Raw genomic sequence first — 21105 nt, 5'->3', positions numbered from 1 at the left:
AGTTATCAATACATTTCCTTTGTTACCTAGTTCAATTGGGCCCTTCTCCCATAAGAACTTGTAATATAAATAATTGTGTTTTAATGCCAGGGCAATTTCAATGGCACCGTTCATCTAGAAATTCTTTCCCAATGTCCTTTTGACAAATGGAATTTTGTGGGTAGACCTGCAGAGCAGCAAATAATCACATTTCCAGATGAGAAGAAATTCTGTTGAATAGATTAACCAATTGTCTAAATGTAAGGCTGGTTCTTATTTTATTATAAGGGTAGATATTACTTTGGTAAGGTTAATGCCCATGTCCTTATTAGCAAAAAAAAAAATTACTAAAATGAAAACCTGCCATTTGGTTTTAGAAAATACATTTATAGAGTAGATAAAACACATATATGCAGAATTACGTCACAGCAGACATCAAAAAATCTAGATCATACATTGCAAAAACGAAACCACCAAACCTTTCTTGCGTTCCCCATCCTTTGGGGATATTTGACTAGCTCTACTTCAAACCTACTCTGATTCTAAAAAAAAAAAAAAACCATTCAAGATTATTGTGTAATGAATATCCTAAAAATGATTATAACAACATTTCTTAAAAAGGCATTCTTCAAATCCTGTAAAGCAGGGGTGTCCAACTCAAGGCCCGTGGGCTGGATTCGACCTGTGGGGTGCTTAGATCTGGCCCACGCTCCCCCTGGAAACAGCGGACTGGCACAGGGTGCTTATGCCAGCGAAAACAGAGCCTGGGAGGGCTGCGTGTAGCCCTCTGGGGCTCTGTTTTCGCTGGCAGAGGGTTGCAGGAGGCCATGGCAGCCAAAAATGGAGCTCGGGAGACCATTTTTGTTGGCAGAGCGCTGGGGTGACTACAGCTGCCTCCGAGCTGAGTGATGTCGAACTCTCCATGCCCAACCATGGCCACCACCCACCCTCCAAGATCAAACACAACCCTGATGCGGCACTCAATGAAACTGAATTTGAAACCCCTGATGTGACAAATGATTTCACCATACTAAGCTCTAATTCCTGCAACTCCTTTAATATAATAAAGCTAGTATATATCCTGCAACATCACAAAAATATTTTTTTTTGAAAAAGTAACCAATAACCTAGTGCAAATATAAAGGTGAATTTACAGAACTAAGCAGTATGACAACAACCTTTATACTTTTTAACGTTCTCTCTTTATTCCCACGGTGAAAATGAAAATTAACATTCTTAATTTATTGCCATTTAGTAAACAAGCCACATCCTAAGCCATGGTTTGAATTAAATACAGATGGATAACAACAGGGTTTTTTTTTAATTCCAAACTTTAAAAAGTTGTTCATAGAAAAAGAAGAAAAAAACTGAAGTATTTCTATTGACTTGAGAAGAAAAGTGGGAAAAGGAGTTCAAGGTTCACTTTAGCATCAAGATCTGATTGGGGTACCAGCCAAGCCTTTTCTTCCTCTCACATTATGGAACATAATATAAAATTGAGTTCACATATTGCAGTGAGCCAATTGAAGCAGTTATGGTTTACTAAGTGAACCTTAAGTGGCTGCATTTACACAGCACAGTATTTCATAAATGACAGCTTACTAGCCACACTAAATGGGTTGTGAAGGCACGTCAGGGCAAAACTAAACCAACCCTTTATGGATTTGTGCGAAGCAGGAACCCACCTATAAGCATCCTCATCAGTTTTTATTTATTTACCAAATTTAGGTGCCACCCATCTCATTCTCCAAGTGACTAAGAGAGTATTTATTTTGCAGCGTTTATTTGTGAGCACAGGTGTTTGTTCTTGAAAGTTAGATTAAGTGAAAAAGCCACAGGCAATTTAGATACATTTATGGAAAACCCTATTCTAGCCACTATTCAACCTCTACTCAAACATCACTGTTAATGTACAATGGAAAGCATAAATCAGTTCTGTCCACACTCAATTTCTGCTAAGACATTCACTGCTGTTCAAAATGTGAACAGAGTAAAACAAGCATTGCAAAATATAGACCAAAGGAACATTAGTGTAGTTCCTGTATAGTACCATAACGTGACCATCTCAATGAGAAATCTCATACAATACCCTTGTATCTGACAGGTGCCTTTATCACCTAGGGGGCGATGCTGTACAATCCAATTATAATTTGCACAATTCCGTAAACTTTTCAGGTGAATAATAGTGATCCGACAGAAGACAATAAAAAGTGAAAAAGATTCTTTGGAAGCAGTGCTCAAGTTGGAAACTTCCTCCTGAAATTTTAAATTATACCATATAGAATTATAGAGTCTTACATACATACAACTGTATTGTATTGTATTCACACAAAAATGATTTTTTTTAAAAAAAAATACCCAGTCTGTTTATTTTGCATTGTTTTGTTTTTCCTGGCTCCTCCTGTCTAGGAAATAAGCCACATTGTTATCTTGTATTTCTTGTTTGCATCTTCTTCAACAGAACTCAGAACAGATTACCAAATACAAATCAATTATACTAACTGATTAGTATGAAATTGTATACAAAACCTACCCCATTCGACAAAAGAGAAAAACATAGGAGAAGCCCTATGTTCAATCAGATAGATTCAAATGGACACTTAAGCCCTCACTTCACTTGTAGTGTCTGAATTAAGAACTATATTTATTTCTAAGACATGGTTGGTTTAATTTGTGTAAATAGTTCCCAACATAATGGCTGATATATGGAGGGAAAAAATAATCAAAACGTTAGATCTAGAATAATCGTATATGCAATGGTTCTTATGATATTCTACAAGCCCAACCCGAATTTGATGACATCTTTGGAGAAGTAAAATATTTCAAATCAGAATGGACATTTATTGTATTGGAGAAATTCAACTCAAGTAAGTTTCCCCTGATTTCTGTTGGAAAAATTCCATTGTTTAAGCCCATCATTTTATATTGATTTGAACAGAATCACATGTAACAGCAAACAGAATAGATTTCTTTGCATACTTTCTTTAGGTCTGGTGCTTGCTTATAATATTTCTGTGACTTACAAAGAAACAATATTGCATATAAATATTTTAATCCGCTTCCTTGCTATTTGGCTCATTTGTTAAAACAAAGATTAGTACCTGAAATGGTTGAACAACACTGTAATTTTTCTTTTTTATTCTTGGATAAAAAGAAAACTACAGTCATTGCTTATTACTATATTAAGTCACCATGTGTCACACAAGGGGTGCAAAAGTGTGGGGAAGTTTCCTCTTCTGTATCGATTGGCCACATTGGCTGGAATTAATATGAGATTTGTGTTCAACATTATCTTGGGAGTTCCAAGATTTTCAGCTTGGTCCTGAAAGAACCTTCTTGTTATGGTAATTCATGGGGGAAAAACTTTTTTTGCAATGAAAATTGAAACATGCCCCTGAATTTTTTATTCCAAAGAACGGCCCATTGTAAACATATTCTGTTTAAATGAAAATGATTGCCATTTCTGTATTTCAGAATCCACCTACTTTTGAAAACAGCATTGTAAAATATAGATCAGATATAGGAGATCATTTTGAGTAGCCATCGACTCCCCATAGGATCCAATTAAAATGCTGCAATTCACTACAGATGGAAAGTATCTGTCTTTCTTGAATTATTTTATATAATACAGTAGATTCCATGGCTTAATACCAGCTACTATTAACTTTCTCATTACACTGTTTTGTTTTGTTTTTGACTTTGAAGAGTGATTAGAAAAAGCCTCTTAAATCTAAGATGAGATAGATATGGACTTTAAAAAAGTCCTTGGTGTGTATGTATATAACACACACACACACACACACACACACACACACCATACAAAAATATGGTGAAGCCCTTCTCTTGGTAACAATACAAGTTTAAATTTTGGAGTGTATTTTAATAGTATGGCATAAAATGTATATTTTAAACGGTCAGCTATTTTTCTAACCTAATTTCTCTATTCTTTTCAGGTGCCCTTTAAAGGGTGGAGTCATGTAGGTAAGTCAAAAACCTTCACAATGAGGAATTGTGTATATTTAGCAAACAACATTGCAGCAATTATTATACACAGCGAAATATTTGTAAAATTCCTTCAAAAAGATATTCACAGGTTGGTGGAAAACCCTTACCTTACGGCCATTTGCTCATTCGTTGATTGACTGATCATATGCCATCAAATTGTTTTTGACTCCTAGCAATCACATAGATTTTTTAATTCTATATTCCATAATATTCTACCCTAAAATAATGTAATATGAATAATGGTTAAGGCACCAGGCTAGAAACCAGGAGACTCTGAGTTCAAGTCCTGCCTTAGGCATGAAAGCCAGCTAGATGACCTTGATCTAGTCCGTCAGACTAACCCACCTCACAGGATTGTTGTTGAGGGGAAAGCAAGAGGTGGAAAGACTATTAGGTATGTTTGCTACTTTGAGTTATTTATAAAAAATATATATATCTAACATCTTGAAAACAACAATAGAGGCATTAGCTTTTACTCTTAAGATATTTTTTTAAAAAGGACAGCCCCAAAAGTTTAGAGTGAAAAATAAGCTCAGATCATATGAGCATGGTTTCAGTACGCCTGCAATGAAACCTGAAGGAAGTAGCAAGGAGAGTAAAATATCAGGATAAGCAAAGTTTTAGGATTCTTTACTTTTCCTAAAACAGATGAGGAAAAATAACAGGGACTGTTATGGGCACAATATGCAGATCAATAAAAAATTTTTTTGTTTGCTAACCTTTCTATACTCAAATTTGGTTTCTACAGATTAAAAGTTTTGTTTTTATCGCTAGGTTGTCGTAAATGTTTTCAAAACGCACATACTACAAGAATTAAAATTAGCGTAGAATAAAGCTTTTAGTGTAATTCCTGCTATTAAAGCAATATTTAGTACTTTCGTCTTCTTTCAGCAGTCACTAATTACGTTACGCACGAGCTAGAGCCTTCTAAACGTGGCATGGTTTCACACAATATTTATTATTCAGATTTCACATCACCCAGCTTGCAAACTCCAAGGACCAACAGTTAAACTGCAGCCATACTAAAATTACCCAGTAAGATTCAGACTTTAATCTTTCTTGATTTGATTTGAACTTCTATGCCACCCAATCATGCAAGATCTCTGGGACATTGCAATCATTCAGAAGACATTAACGAAAACCTCAGTCCATTTAAAAACTACATAAAAGACGATGCAAAAGTAGAGATTAGAAAATAACAGATCCATGCAACAGATATGGTAAAAGAAATGGTAGTGGCAATGAATACAGCATAAAGTTATCCTAATTTTAAAGCAGAACCAAAGCAGTCAATTTTGAAAATATCAAAATGATTATTTAAATGCTTGGAAAAATAAAATGTTTTCACATGGAGCCAAAAAATATATATCAAAAAATGCCAGTATCAGAATGTAAGAGCCTGGCAACATTTCTATTGTACTGTATGCTGTAAATCTGATACCTATTATATTTCAAAGCTGAATATTACCACAAAGTGCTTGTTCATTGTTACATCTAATGGTTGTAAAACCAAACTGAACTGAATAAATCAAAACATTCTGAGGTTCCATGCAGTTTTTCAAGTTGCTGGAAATTTATAACTAGGTATCTTACCGCCCAATGTACAGGAATAGCTTAATTAATAGTACTCCTGTTTAAACAAACAATGGTGCACCTATTTAAATAAGTAAAAGTATTGTAACGCCATTGATTTTAATCTGGATCCTTGGTTCTTTGATCGTTCAAGTCTAACGTGTTTGTGCATGTATTTGTATATGTGTTGTGTGTACATCATATATTAGCCAGATTTCAATTATTCGAAGATTAATTGCAGAATTTTTGAAATCCTAATTTATCATCTGGAGCACTATTTATAAAAAGTGATACAGCAGTTTACAGATTTGTCACAAAAAAGAATCCCCATTGTATTTAGATGATGTAACATTAAATTAAGTAACATCTGAGTCAGTAGCAAATATAAAAACCACTTCTCTGGATTTAGTCATAGCTTAGCAAAGGAAGATGCTCTGAGATTATTCTGGATGTATGCAGTTCTTTCTAGCATTGCAGAGTTGTGTTGCAAAATTACATAACGCACCCTGGATTTATTTGTTTACTTATTGAGCCAGCAAAGTGAACATTTAAGTTGCCAGGATACTGGTGTTTCTACTTACTGATGAGTTGGCTGCCAATGGAGCAGCTGTATTTGAATTTTCTTGCCCACATGGTTGGTTCTTCTCGTGAGTTACAAGAATTCTGAAATGCTGCTGCCTTGAGTTTTGATCTGGACAAATTTTAAAAGTGCATCCTTGCCCCGGGGAAATCCGCTCGACTGAATTGCTTCTGGCCATGTCGGGACCACACTGGTCATTTCCACAATGGGCATCTTCTTCCATGGGGCTAATTCGCTCAGCCTGCGGCTGAATTGGATATGAGGTGCTCCTCCCTAGCCGTATCCGTGGGTACCTGACTAGCCTGTCTCCTTTTGTTCCGGTAAAGCCAAAATTACAATCCGCTCCTGCGCCGTTTGACTGAGACTGCTGCAACTGAAGAACGAATAGCTTTTTCCCAGAGTTGGCTGACCCATCTGGCAGGTGTTGCAAAGACCAGCGCCTGGGTTCTGAACAAGAATTATTATTTTGGGCCTCTGGACCAAACGGCATCAGCGTAACTTGAGGCATATCTACACTTGAAGCCCGATGCTGAATCCTTACCCTGCTAATATTTAAATCCAGCGCAGGTTTGTTTATGTTATCCTCTTGACTGCTGGCTGTACCCTCGTTATTCCAGTTGTTAGAAGGTATCGTACAAAATATTGTGTGGTTAGAAGATCCTCCGTTGACCTCATGTCCCAGGTTCTCAAGTTCTCTGGTTGGAGAATCCTCTGGAGTTATCTGTGAACTGCTTGGAGAAGAATGGCTTCCATCAAGAGAGGTACACCGCTCCCCAAGACCAGAAAAGGGACACGGCTCCTCTGGGGGAGACCCAGATTCATTAGCATGTCCATTCACAGCATTGCGCTGAAGGGAGATCTGCATGGATGAGCTCCTCATGGGACGCGCATCAATGCTGTTCAGAAGTTGCGGGATAAACATGGATGTGCTTCTTTTCAAGGAGCCGCCTTCCTGCAGACGGCCGCTGCCATCTTCACAATCGATTCTTCGCCTGGAGAAAGGGTGAGGCCCGTTCCTTCTTGGCAAAGTGTGGCATGCCACGAAAAAGTCGTCATTATCTTCCCTCTCGGGGTCTAGGATCTCCAGTTCAGGAGCTGTATTGCTTCGCCCCGAGCCAAAATGAAACCGCAACCGATGGGCCATGGTCTCGGGGAGAAAGCAGAGGAGAGGGAAGGCAACAAGGCCAGGCACTGCCAGCAGTTAAGAACTAAAGACATAAACTCCAAGAAAAAAGTGTCCCATCTGCCAAAGTGTTAGCACTGCTGCACTGATAGCGACAGATAGCAGAAATAGCCCAAGTGGCAAGCGACATTCCATGCGTGATTGGGCAAGACCAATCCATGCTCCTCCACACTGTGACATCGGGTAGGAGGGCTGGCGTCACATGACCTGTTTTCCCCTCTCCAATACAAGCGACTATTCCTCCCCCCTCTCTTTAATACCAGCAAGAGCCTGAAACAGCACCTTCCCAGCTGCTCCTTTTCCATCAGAAAGGATCGGTCCCAGCGGGAGATCTCTCACAGCTGACTAAGGCAGCAAGCACACTCAGTCAGCTCTGCTATAAATCTAAACTGCATCATATTCGCAGAAGACTTTTCAATTACTGCAAAAGAGAAAGAAAAAGGAGCGTGTGTGTGTGTGTGAAACCACAGGCACAAACTCACACAGAGGAGACTTCCTTTCTCTCTTCTCCACCCTGTCGAATTGTCCCTGTTATGCTATTAAAATTCCCAGGCTGGTCAAATATTGCTGAAATGATTGGAAGAAGGCATGCGTGTGTGCACACACACACATAAAAAAGAGCAAAATAAGCACAGACAGAGTGAGTGAGTGAGAGAGAGAAAGAGAGAGACAGAGACAGAGAGAGACAGAGAAACAGAGACAGAGAGAGAGACAGAGAGAGAGAAAGAGAGACACAGAAACATACACAGAGAGAGAGAAAGAGAGAGAGACAGAGAGACAAAGAGTGAGAGAGACAGAGGGAGAGAGAGAGGGAGAGAGAATGAGAATGTGTGAGATAGATTTTGTACATTTAAGCCTTTTGACTACTACAAATAAAGAGTAAGATCTCACCCTTTCTTCCCTTCTACTGAAAAGTAATTTAAACGCTCCTCTTTCTGTCCTAGCAACCAACCCAGATATCAAGTTGCCACTGCAAACAAACGGCAATGACCTTCTTCAACCACATTCAAATGTTTTCAGGAGAGAAAAGGAGAGAGATTCTTACATGCACAATTCAAGAGGCAACTCCATCCATCTTCCTGTTCCCTAGGCTGTAGAAGACAGGGCAGGCGATAAAAGCTGGAGCAGGGCTAAGCATGAAGAACTGTACAGAATTTGAGTTAAACTCCATGCTTAAACGATGGCAGCCTTCCAGTGAGAAAGCGAGCAGTATTAGAAAGGCTGAATTGCCAGCAAGAAATAGAGCTCTGCTTTGTTAGGAGCCAAGAAGCGTCAGAAGTACAGACAGATGGACTGGAACCCAAAATTAAACAATGCCCAAATTCGATTCTGCTGTGAGTGGTTATTTAGAAAGGGGTGGGCAGAAACAGGCATCTTACGGTCTCAAAATCTGCAGGCAGCACGAATTAAAAACTGGGTCAGTGAAACTAAAGTGTTTATTACGGAGATAAAATAAAACCACTTGGCTTTCTGTATAAATGAGAACCTCATAGCAAAAGCTACAGAGAGAAGAAAAAAATCATGGGAATATCCACCGAGGCTGATGTCCTAAATATTTCAGGCTTAAGTATTCTAATGATTTATTTCACGTGAATAAAGTAAGTCTCCAAAGGGGACAAAACTTTCAGTAATTAAAATACCAAGGTCAGCATAATCCTCTGTTTTGTTAAACGGGCAGGAAAAAAGCAGTACTAATAATAATAATACTGATCAGATCATCCATCTGCTGCTGTTTTGAATAAAGTGTGAAACATCTTTAGCATATTTAAATACAATTTGAGGACATATTTCCATCTTATTTGATTAATCAACCAACTATGATACTATAACTACATTTGTAACCCTTCTCCCAAAGGCTTCACTGGTTATTTTAACCATTTTAAGCACTTACGAATACAAGTTTGGACTCCGGACAGAAGGTATTTTGGTAACAAGTGATTTGTGATGAATACAAGCTACCTAAGGACAGTTTAAATACCTCTTTACTTCTCTTTTTACTCCAAAATGTTTTGTATACTCCGAACTGTATCTATAGGCTCCATTACTTACAACATGAACTTTAATTTAATTTGAATACATTTTATATTCCTGCTTTCTAACAGTGCAGATATCTGCAATAACTCACAATAACCGTTCTTTACAATAAAATCAGAGCAAAATTCCCCAAGAGAGGGAGATGAGATGAGAGGAAAGGAAGTAGATAAATAAAAATAAATAAATGGTACTTTAACATTGATTCGATCATAAATAAAAGGAACGTTAAATGCATTTTTAAAGATAGGCCTGGTTCAAGTTATAAGCTCAAAACCAACAACACAGAAATACATCGGCCAGTAGGTTGGATTAAAGAAATTTGGGAGCTATTGTAGAAAAGTCACAGGGACATGGTAGATCAGTGGCTAAGATGCTGAGCTTGTCGATCAGAAAGGTCGGCAGTTTGGCAGTTCGAATCCCTAGGGCTATGTAACAGAGTGAGCTCCCGTTACTTGTCCCAGCTTCTGCCAACCTCGCAGTTCAAAAGCATGTAAAAATGCAAGTAGAAAAATAGGAACCACCTTTAGTGGGAAGGTAACAGCGTTCCGTGCTCCTTCAGCATTTAGTCATGCCGGTCACATGACCACAGAGACATCTTCAGACAGCACTGGTTTTTTGGCTTGAAAACGGAGATGAGCACCACCCCCTAGAGTTGGGAACGACTAGCACATATGTGCGAGGGGAACCTTTACCTTTTTCTATAGAAAAGCTTCTACATCAGGGGTATCAAACTCGTGGCCAGAGGGCTAGATGTTTCATGCGCTGGCCATGCCCCTACCCGATTTAGAGAAGGGGGAAAAAGTCACGATACGTTACATGACGCCACTGTGACGATGGAAGTTTGACACCCCTGCTCTACATTTATTAGCTACTTCCTGGAAAAGGGATAAAGCAGCTGCTCTTCACCTGAGTGGATTCATATGGAAGCTTGGAAGTCACACCATACTTCATTAGAGAAACCAAGTGCATGGCAGCCAGCTCAGGTCAGTTGACATTTTATTAACCTGGTTTCTCATCATTTTTCAACCTTCCTGGATCCAAGCCTAGGCATCTTGCTGCTTAATTGCATTAATTTGTCTACTATATCTGACATCTCTCTTCAGTAGCAAAAATGAGTTACCACCATTAAGTCCAAGGTTCTGAAGCCATTGAAGGGCTTAATAGCTATTTGCTATCTTCTTGTCAATCTGAAAAGGAACTGTATTTATTAGCCTCTTACTACTAATGCATATTACATCTCTCCCTGTCTCACTTTAAAGAAATATTTTCCCCAGTGGAGAGAGAGAGAGAAAGAAAAATGAAACGTATGGCACAATGTTCTCATCCATAAAGTCAATAACCGTAGGGGGGAAAAGTACTCACCAATCTATTTTCATCAAACACTTCAAACAGCAGTCTATGATTAGATGGATTTACCTATAAGGGAACAAACAGAGAAGTCTATAAATCCAAACTCATTTGGCTCTTGCTTTTCTTTCCCCCATGAGACTTGTTTTAAAAATGGAAGCTTATTTTCTCCAAGAGTTCCAAATTGGACCCTCCCCCTTTAGATCATATCCCGTATTAAGCCAAGCTCCATCAAGTGGCAATATTTAATTAACTGGTCAATCTCAAAAAGCTGAACAAGGTCATATATGATAGGAATGGGATAGGATGAGAGAAGCTAGGATACCCCAAGGCTGTAAGCAAATTGAGAAGTTGAAAAAAAAAACCTATCAAAAGTTGTCAGTGGCCAAACACTTCTTGTTCTCCCCTCCTGCAAGCAGGAGGTAAGTCCAGACAAGGTGGCAAATGACTATTCCTTTAATTAATGTCCATTGATCCTTTTGGAGCTGTTCATAGCCCTTTGTTGTTTGTACCATCCTGAACAATTTAGCATCATCAGCAAATTTGACTATTCTACCTGATCTCAGATTATTTCTACATCATGTTAAAAGGCACTGGTCCTAGGACAGAACCCTGGAGGTTCCCATTAGTTACATCAATGCGAGAAATGTTTGTTGACTCCTACTCTTGGTTTTTTTACTCTTCAACCAGTTGCTTACCCACAAGAGGATCTGCTGTGTTATTTCATAGCAGTTAAGCTTACTGAGAAGTTTTTGATGAGGGACTTAATTGAAGTTTTTTTTAAAAAAAATCTAAGTAGATCAGGGGTGTCCAAACTTGGGAACTTTAAGACTTGTGGACTTCAATGTCCAGAATTCCCCAGCCAGCCATGCTGGCTGGGGAATTCTGGGAGTTGAAGTCCACAAGTCTTAAAGTTCTCAAGTTTGGACACCCCTGAAGTAGATGATGTCTGTTGGCTTGCCCTTATTGACTTATTTATTATCAGCCTCAAAAATACTTGTGTACGTTATTTAGACAGGACATTCCCTAGTGAAATCTTGTTGGGAATTCTTAGATTAGGCTTGTGCCATAAAAGTTTGATATTTTATAATAGTTTCTGCTATCTTCCCTGGTACAGATGTTAAGCTGACAGGCCTCAAATTTTCTGGGTCTTCTCGTGAGTCCTTAAAAATTGGAATTCCATTGACCAACATCTAGTTTTCAATTATAGAGGACAATTAGAGAGAGACTTCGTATTTCAGTTTGGAAGTCCACCATTTCAGCCTTAAATTCCTTAGTAAGCTTGCAAGTAGCTATTGCGGTGTGCGAATTGCTCACCTTGTCAATAAGGCCTAGCACTTTTTCTCTTGTCACCACTATATCCTTCAATTCATCTGATTCGCTTCTTTAGAGCAAGAACTCAGATTTAGGGAATGGTTCCAATTTTTCTCCAGCGCAGATAGAGGGGAAAAAATGTGTTCAGCTTCTTTGCAATGTCCCTTTCTAGCATATCACTCCTTCATCCAAGGGACCAATGAATCCGGCTTATTTGAAGAAGCTTGACAGATTTGGCAATATGCTAAGCTACCAGAATTTGGCTTCCAGAACCAGAATTTCCTTCTTTCTTTGATGTCCTCATTGCCCAGGACTCTCATTCTCTGTAACAGCCAAGCGGTGATACACTTTTGAGTAGGGCTTTGCTACCACATAGCAGTAGCACCTAGACCAGGGGTCAGCAACCCACGGCTCTGGAGCCACATGTGGCTCTTTCATGCCTCTGCTGTGGCTTCCTGTGGCTGGTTGGTGCCACAATTTTGAGAAGAGCTTCCTGTTTGGGGAGGGATGCACAGGGTGCCAGGGGGAGACTCTATGTCAATGAGCGGGTTTTCTGGTCAGCTCCACAACTGATAGGGCTTTCAGTTAGGACAGGTAGAGGAAAAAGGATGCCATGCTAGGAGGAGACTCTATGGTGGGGGAACTGGACTTCCAGTTGGCTCCAGAATTGATTGTGGGGCTTCCGGTTAGGACCTTTGTAGTTCTTTGAGTGTTTAAGGTTGCCAATCCCTGACTTAGACTCATATACCGCTTTATAGTGCTTTACAGCCCTCTCAAAGCGGTTTACAGAGTCAGCGTATTGCCCCCAACAATTTGGGTCCGCATTTTACCCACCTTGGAAGGATGGAAGGCTTAGTCAATCCTGAGCCTGGTGAGATTTGAACTGCCAAATTGCAAGCAGCCGGCAGTCAGCAAAAGTAGCCTGCAGTACTGCATTCTAACCACTGTGCCACTGTGGCTCACATCTTTGTGAGTTCCACCCACCTACTTCTCTCTCCAACTTGTTTGTTCCAATAGAGCTATCCTGATCTGAAAGCATTGAAATCATTCTCTAAGTAGTAGCAGCTGCTTGCACCAAGCATACAAACACAATATCTGTCCAGTGGTCAGATAATGATATTCAGAATGACCCCACATGTGTGCTGCATCCCTTCTGGCTGCCTATCTTCATATCTATTTTAAAAAGTAGTTTATTTAAATCTATTCTATGTTTAGCCTGATTCTTTAATTTTTGTAAAATCAATTATGATATATATTTTTTTATTTTTGAATTTTAGGTCCTCCACCTTCTCAAGAGTTCTTTGATTCCACTCTTTGGTTACTAGGCAACAGAAAGTCCAGGAGCTAGCCCGAGTCAGAAAAAAAAAACATTCAAAAATAATTGAAACCTCACTTAACACATGGATAAACTCCTTCTCTACATGTCTCCTTTTTATGACCAAGAAGCTTCCAAGTTTAACATTCTCTACTACTTCTCTGCTCTGAGCAATTCCAAGAAGCTCCAAGAAACATTAGGATTACAGCCTTAATTGCAAGCTAGATGCTACCACATGAGCCCTTAGACACTCTCATAAAAATGTAATTAGTAGAAAAATACACCAAATGAAATTATATTGCTGTTGGTTGCACAATAAGCCAGCTGTTTCGGCTAGATTTAGCATTTTTATTCCATTTTCCAAGGAATGGTTTAAGCGGGTGTTGTTTGATGCTGTTAAAAGATGACACCTAACCCCTTGCAACTGACATGATTTTGTCAATGCCAATGATGTTCAAGGCGTGCTCCGGATATTTTGGGATCACACCCTAGTTCTTCTTCTATTTGCAGTTCTTATCCTCATTTATCAGGCCAACAAATACCAGTTTTTACACTTGGGTATTATCTTTTAGTAAGTGGTTAGCGTGATTCAGCAGGCTCAATCTGATGATCAGGCAAACCCCTACATGTAATAATCATTTCGTTAGAATGCCATACGAACTGTCACATTTCTCATGTACTCATGGCATCTGGTATTTTTCATCATCCCTCAATTTTATGTCCCGGGTTTCTGTACTTGACAAAAAAACAAAGCAGTATGTTTGTAAGCAATGGATTGCAAGTTTGATCCGTAGCAATTTTCAACAGGAAATGGGAATGATAGCACTTCACCTGAGATCTGGGATCTCCCATAGGCGAAGTAGAAGCTCTGTTCTTGGCTACACAGCAGGGGTGCGATCCTACTGGATTAACAACCGGTTTGCTGCGTGCTCGTGTGCAATTCAAAGACTAGTTACCTTCCGGATTACTGCTAGGGAAGGAAAACACCTTAGGCATGGCAATCCACTCAGCTGAGAAGATAAAGGTAAGTAAAGTGCAGGGGCGGAAGGGGCGGGCCAACTTGATTGTGGGAGCGAACCGGGTCCCCTAAACTCAGTTGAACCGGTTCGCTCTCAGCTGATGGTTGGAGCTACAGGTTCGGGCGAACCGGTCCGAACCGGTAGAATCCCACTACTGCTATACAGATAGTCCTCATTTAGTAACTACAGTTGGGATGTCCAGCTCAGTCATTAACATGACTGAATTTACACAATAAATAAACAGCAACTGTGCTGATAATCTTACAGCAACTTTCCTTTGCTTTACAGACCTGGGAAGTTCATAGATGCCAAGGATTGGTCATAAAGTTATTGTTAAAACTGCAAATGGTCACTAGCAAGACAGTTGTTAAATGAGGACTACTTGTCATTCCTCTCACTGCGATAGTCCTAATCCGTCTGAGTTTAGGGGAAGCTTCCACACTTAACACTAATCATAAATTGCCATGTCTTTTTTGCTTTTAAATTCAGCCTAAACTTGAATTAGGTTCAGGGATCTTTCAGATATTTTATAGTTTGTGAAATACAATGCTATAATTTGCAATAAATTAGAATATATTTTACTGAATAGATTAACAGCTGTCAGTCATCTTTCTTCCTCATTCTTGCTTTCCGGGAGTGAACATGTCCAAAAAACTAGTAATATTTGACACACACACCCCGATCCCCAGATCTGGGGCAACTTTACTGTTTTTCTTTGCAGCCTTGCCATTTTATGAATTTCATCAAAATATTTTAAGGCAACTACTGAAAGTTGGATAAACATTTTGGCTTAACCAACTGTATTAACAATATGGGCTTACTTGGAAACAAGTCCTACTATGCCAGGGGTGTCAAACTCAATTCCATTAAGGGCCACATCAGGGTTGTGTTTGACCTTGGGGGGGGGGGGGCAGAGTGGGCGTGGCAAGGGTGGCTCGATGTCACTAGTGTCAGGGGCACCTGTGGCAGCACAAGCGCCCTTCCAGTGAAAATGGGCTCCTGAGCTTTGTTTTCAGCTGCACCAACCTCCTGCAACCCTCTGCCAGGGAAAACCTGTGGCCCTCTCAAGCTCCCTTTTCCCTGGTAGAGGCACCAAGGGCCGACCCTTCGCTGTTTCCAGGGCGGCCCCGTGGGCCAGATCCGGCCCCTGGGCCTTGAGTTTGACACCCCTGTCATATGCCCTAATGGGACTTGTATAACGTATATAACATATATAAGATGGCCATCTCACAATTGAATCCTATGAATGCTTACTTGAAAACAAACCCCACTGCAATCAACTAGGTTTACTCTGCAGCCTGAGAGTTCAGCATTGCAAGCTTTATTAACATAAAGTGCAAACTGACCAGACACAAGTTCTGCTAGAAAGATTCCCATGTATTAAACTTTGTTATGACTGGAATGGAAAAAGCTAGGACCAGACACCCAGTGCCAAAACAATTCCTAGGACTGTGCATTGCTAATCAAAACAAATGTGATCCACTCTCAATTCTGCCCCACTCCCACCCGCTCCTTAGTATTAGAAAGATTCAGTGTTATTACAAAATATCTACAGAAATCAAACCTTACTTCTCACTGTTAAGACTGCTATAGAAATCCGATTGAAAACCATTTATAATGCTACTGAGACAGTGCCAAAATATTGTTTCTAAAACACTGAGCATAAAGCAAGCCAACTGGATAGACACTGTTTGAAAAAGACAGTAGCAATTCAACAGCTTACAATGCCTCAGTCTGTTGGCAGACAGCTGCTGCCAAAGATTAAATTTAAATTGCTGAAATTTTACCTTGCCCCTTTTCTGCTTGAATTCCCCCCCCCTCCTTTTCACTCTCTCTTTTTAAATAAAATTTGAGAGAGACGTGAAACAATATACTTTTCCATGTTACAGGACTTCAGTTCACTAAGCTTGAAACAGTATAATTTCTAGATAAGGAACACTTTCTATAGCATAAATCAACTCCAAGTAATTGAAGAAGACATCTGTCGGAGACACAGAGTTGGAAGGTGTGAAGTGTCACTTATGGAAGGCTAAGGATGTAATTTGGAGGATACAGAAGAAGTAATACAAAGAGTGAGAGTTGATAATCCTGGATAATTGTGAGAATATAGAACATGACTAGGGATTGTAATATGTCTACACTAACACACACTAAGAATAATTGTATGTTGCAAACAATTGTGTTTTTGTGGCACATTTGGGCATGGCCTAGATGCTTTGAGCTATTTATAGTCCAATACTCTCTCTTTCTTTTCTTAATCTATTAATTAAGAGTAATCTGTTAGATTAGGAAATCAAGCATGCTACTCCAAAAGCTGCGGATTATATAGGAACTATAGTGTAAAATTAGAAGGCACCAGCATGGATAAGTTTGAAAAAATTACCAAAGCACCAAATGGGATTCATTTTTTTTTACTATAGGTTCTGTGGCTTGGTGTGGCTTGGTGGGTGTGGCAGGGGAAGGAGCTATGAAATCTCCATTCCCACCCCACTCCAGGGGAAGGATACTGCAAAATCCCCATTCCCTCTCGATCAGCTGAGTCTCGGGTGGCAGAGAATAGATGGGGCGGGGCCAGTCAGAGGCGGTATTTACCAGTTCTCCGAACTACTCAGAATTTCAGCTACTGGTTCTCCAGAACTGGTCAGAACCTGCTGAATACCACCTCTGCAAAGCACTATATGTTATAAATGTTATAAACCCGGGCTGTCAAACTTGCAGCCCATGGGCCAGCTGTATCACGCGCAAGACACGCCCATGCCCGGTGTAGTGAAGGGGGGGAAAGTTGCCATACGTCACGTGATGCCATCGTGATGCCGTGAGTTTGACATCCCTGTTATAAACTAACATTTTCTATCTCCCACTGATTTTGTTTGAGTGAAATGAGAACACTAAAGGCATTCTAATAATGGGGAACATGCTTAGTAGTAGTCATAGTAAGACTAGATACATCTCAGATTCTATGCCAAATATTTTCATTCAAAGCAAGGATGGGGGGGGGGGGAATAAAACTTAAAAAATGGCATCATCCTTAGAGAGAAAGTGCAAATAATGCCTGAGTGGACTGACTTGGAATGAAGCAATTAAGAAATCATTAGAATGTGCAGAAATGGACAGATTAACGCTCATTGTTAAGGATAAATAAGAAACTGAATATTTCTTGATCCGTGATGTATTTTAGAAAAGGTTAGACAAAAGAAACAGAAATTAGAAAGGAGGAGATATATAAAAAGAGGATATGTTAATGCGGAGAGAATTTGATGATGAAGATGTTATGTACTATTGTAGTTGTATGGACATATCATTATATTATTAACAATATTGTGGTGAATATTGCAACAAATATGGGGATTTTGATTGTTTAAAACCCAGATCTCACAGTGTTCGGTGGAAATGAAAAGTAACATAAATAAAATAAAGCAACTTCCTATATTATTATCCCTTCATATGAAAAGTTGTCCCATTTAATGTGTATTTTGCAGGACACTGCATCTTTGTTTCCGTCACGTGCTTTCGTTCTTAAGAAAACAGGCTACACTGCCACAAATACAACTACAAAGAGATGGGCAGGAGAGTGCAGACATGGGAGGGTAAACGGTGTCCTATTCAGAATGTTCACTTCTAGCCAAGGAAACTAAGATTAGATCAGAATGACTGGGATTGGAAATTCTCGTTCTTATTTGAAACTATCAGGGATTAGCAAGAGGAGTCTCGTTTACCCAATATTTCGAAAGTATGTGATGGCTTGTTGGCTTGCCACACTTAAGCCAGCTCTCCAGCAAGCACACCAGGGCCCAGTAACAATTCAACAACTCTTGCCACTGAATAAAGACTAGCAAGTCCTCTTCAAACCTGTTATGGCCCGCCAGCGGCCAGCAGAGCTGGCAGCAGATTCGGACAGTGAGGAGGTTGGGGAGGAACATGAGCCAGTCCTGGAGTCTGAGGAAGGCTCTGAAGAGGGCTCTGTGTCGGAGGCAGAGAGGGGGCCAGAGCCATATGCCAGTTATCAGCTGCCTTCAGAATCAGATATCATTGAGGCAGATGAACAGCTGGAGCCTGTTCTCACTGTGCGCGTGCACGGAGTTGTCAGATGAAGGGAACAGCTAAAGAACAGGTGTCGACTTGGGAGTAAGGCTACAGGTAGACGACGAATGGCCCCTTCCATAGGAAATAAAAGAGGAGCGAAAGGGGAGTGGAGTTTGCAGGAGACAATTAGTTCGCTTAATGGGTTCGTGACTCTCCGAGACTCCTTGCCAAGTTTTGCAAATATCAGCCTGGCAGCTCTCCAAGCCAGATAAGGTCTGTGACTGTAAATCCTCTCTTGAAAGACTTTGCTGAATGTGAACGAGCAGAATTCACAGTAAATTAATAAAAGGGTTTTTTGCCAGGACAAGGAGTTTGCTTCATACTTTTGGGACGCCTCGGTCAGAACAAAACCTTAATACCCCAGAGATTACAACCCAGGCTTCCTATAATGACCACCATTGACTATCATCAAACGGACACGTGTAGCACGCTGTGTTGCCAAAACTCTTGCATCTTTGTAAGATACAAGTCTTCCTGTCCGTCACCCAAGAGTAGGCATCCCTTCTGAAGAATCTCTAACAATGTACTCAACCTTGCTTGTATACGTTTTTGAGAGATCAGTCTATGATTAACCAGAAAGTGGCTCAAAGGTGAGACATAACAAATCTGGAAGATCTAGTTCAGGGGTGTCCAAAGTTGGCAACTTTAAGACTTGTGGACTTCAACTCCCAGAATTCCCCAGCCAGCTCTGCTGGCTGGGGAATTCTGGGAGTTGAAGTCCACAAGTCTTAAAGTTGCCAACTTTGGACACCCCTGATCTAGTTAAAGATTTGGAACTTTAGATCTGGTTAAAGCAGGGGTGGGCTGCTGGGGGTTCGGGAGAACCTCTAGCTAATATTCTGTGCAGTTCGGAAAACCTCCAAATCCCACTCCTGGTTGGCCCCGCCCATCCCGCCCCACTCCTCCCAGAAGTCCCCATGCGGCCCATTTTGGATGCAGGTAAGTGCAGGGTGTGCACAGAGGCCCAGGGAGGGCGAAAAACAGGCCTACCGAAAATTTGGGAAAGGCTGGAAATGGGTCTGTTTCTTGTCTCCAGAGGGCCTCCGGAGCCTGGGAAAGCCATTTTTGCCCTCCCTTAGGCTTGAGGAAAGCCTCTGGAGCCCGAGGAGGGCAAAAATGCCCCCCCCATAATGCAGGAGTCCTACCATGGCCACGCCCACCCAGCAACCGGGCAGAGAACCCCTTGCTAAAAATTTTGAAGCCTACCCCTGGGTTAAAGTCTGGGTCTTTTTCTCAGGCACACATACAATTTTTAGTTCTCTCTGTACATAAAAAGAAGAAGAAGCACTAATCTAGCAGTTTTTGACTTCTTAAAACCTGGTTCAACGACCTAAATAGCAACTTGGACATTAGGATCTGGTTCTTTTTAACCAAACATGGTTACCTTTTTTTCTAGTTTTTTTCTCTACCTCTATCTGCTTATCTTTTCTTCATCCCTTTGCTCCAATTAAAACTAAGGCAACTAAGAAAATGGGGAAGCTATAACATTCTGGCTAAACCAGGCCTGTCAAACTGATGGCCCGTGGGCCAGGAACAGGGGCCAGTCCTGGGGGCTGAGGACAGCTCAGACGAGGGCTCTGTGTCGGAGGCAGAGAGGGAGTTACACAGCAGTGAGGCAGAAGAACAGCTGGAGCCTGTTCCCAGTGTGCACATGCGCAGAGCTGCCAGAAGACAAGAACAACTAAGAAAGCAGGGTCGACTTAAGAGTAAAAGCACACCTTGGAGGTGATTGGCCCCTCCCATAGGAAACAGAAGAGGAGCGAATGGGGAGTGGGCTTACGCAAGAAACAATTCGTTCATTCAGTCATTTTAAGAGTGGAAAGTTCTGTTTGTGACTATAAGAGACTCTGTGCCAAATGTTGCCTTGCCCTGCATTTGGAACCTAGTTATCTGGCAGCTTGCCAAGCAAGATAAGGTTCGTGTTGATAAATATTCCTCTGACAGACTGTTTGCCAAGCCTTGCTGATTGTGAATGAAAGGAATTCACAGTCGTGTAAATAAAAGAGGTTTTGCCTGGACCAATACTCTGCTTCATGCTTGTTAAGGAAGCCTAGATCAAAACAGATCTAAACAGACAACAAAACTCTTGGGTTGGTTTTCTTGGCAAATTAATGGTATACAAGTATTCAACGTAGAGTAAAACTTCTTAAAACCAAAACTTACTCTAAAATAAAATTCCTCGTTCCATTTCGGATTGAGAGTCTGTAAGGAAAAAAAAAAGAGGTGGAAATTTTAGTAACACAATCCTTTAGAAAATGCTGCAAACATACAGTGCAATTTGTGGTGCATTACAACAGAACAGAGAGAGGGAGGAGGGAAGGAAAATCACTGGCACAGCTTTCGTCAGGAATAAAGACATTGTTATCAAAAGGCTTCAAATTCATTTGCCAAGCAAACTACTTGTGGGAGGCCATGTGAAGTGGGATAAACCAGAAATAGAAGCCACTATTATTAGGAACTACACAATGGGAGCTGATCAGGGATGACCTGGGCAGAGATGTCTTAATAAAGAGAGTTAAATATTTCATTATTAAAAATTCTTCAGCGTGTCACTGGGGAAGTTACTGGAGGATACGATGAAGAATATGCCAGTAGAATGATTGCTCCCACTCACGTTATTATTTACGCAAGTATAATTTATACTCTTTACTCTTAAAAAAGGAAAGGAATACCA

The 21105-nt window shown here is 40.4% G+C and overlaps 1 protein-coding gene across 7 annotated transcripts in view; it reads right to left on the bottom strand.

Moving 5' to 3' along the window:
- The window catches only part of NEDD4L (NEDD4 like E3 ubiquitin protein ligase), a 344860-nt gene that overhangs the window by 146944 nt on the left and 176811 nt on the right, over positions 1-21105 (bottom strand). For all 7 annotated transcript variants that reach the window (XM_081945708.1, XM_081945710.1, XM_081945712.1 and 4 more), the window contains 2 exons: positions 20595-20633; positions 10716-10769 (listed from right to left, as the gene is read on the bottom strand). In XM_081945708.1, the coding sequence (XP_081801834.1) occupies positions 10716-10769; positions 20595-20633 (93 nt within the window). The remainder of the gene's footprint in view (positions 1-10715; positions 10770-20594; positions 20634-21105) is intronic.

The sequence above is a fragment of the Natrix helvetica genome (assembly GCF_964273705.1).
Source record: "Natrix helvetica genome assembly, chromosome: 2".
Taxonomy (NCBI): domain Eukaryota; kingdom Metazoa; phylum Chordata; class Lepidosauria; order Squamata; family Natricidae; genus Natrix; species Natrix helvetica.
The sequence above is the reverse complement of the archived record's forward strand: the minus strand, read 5'-3'. Positions and strand labels throughout refer to the sequence as shown.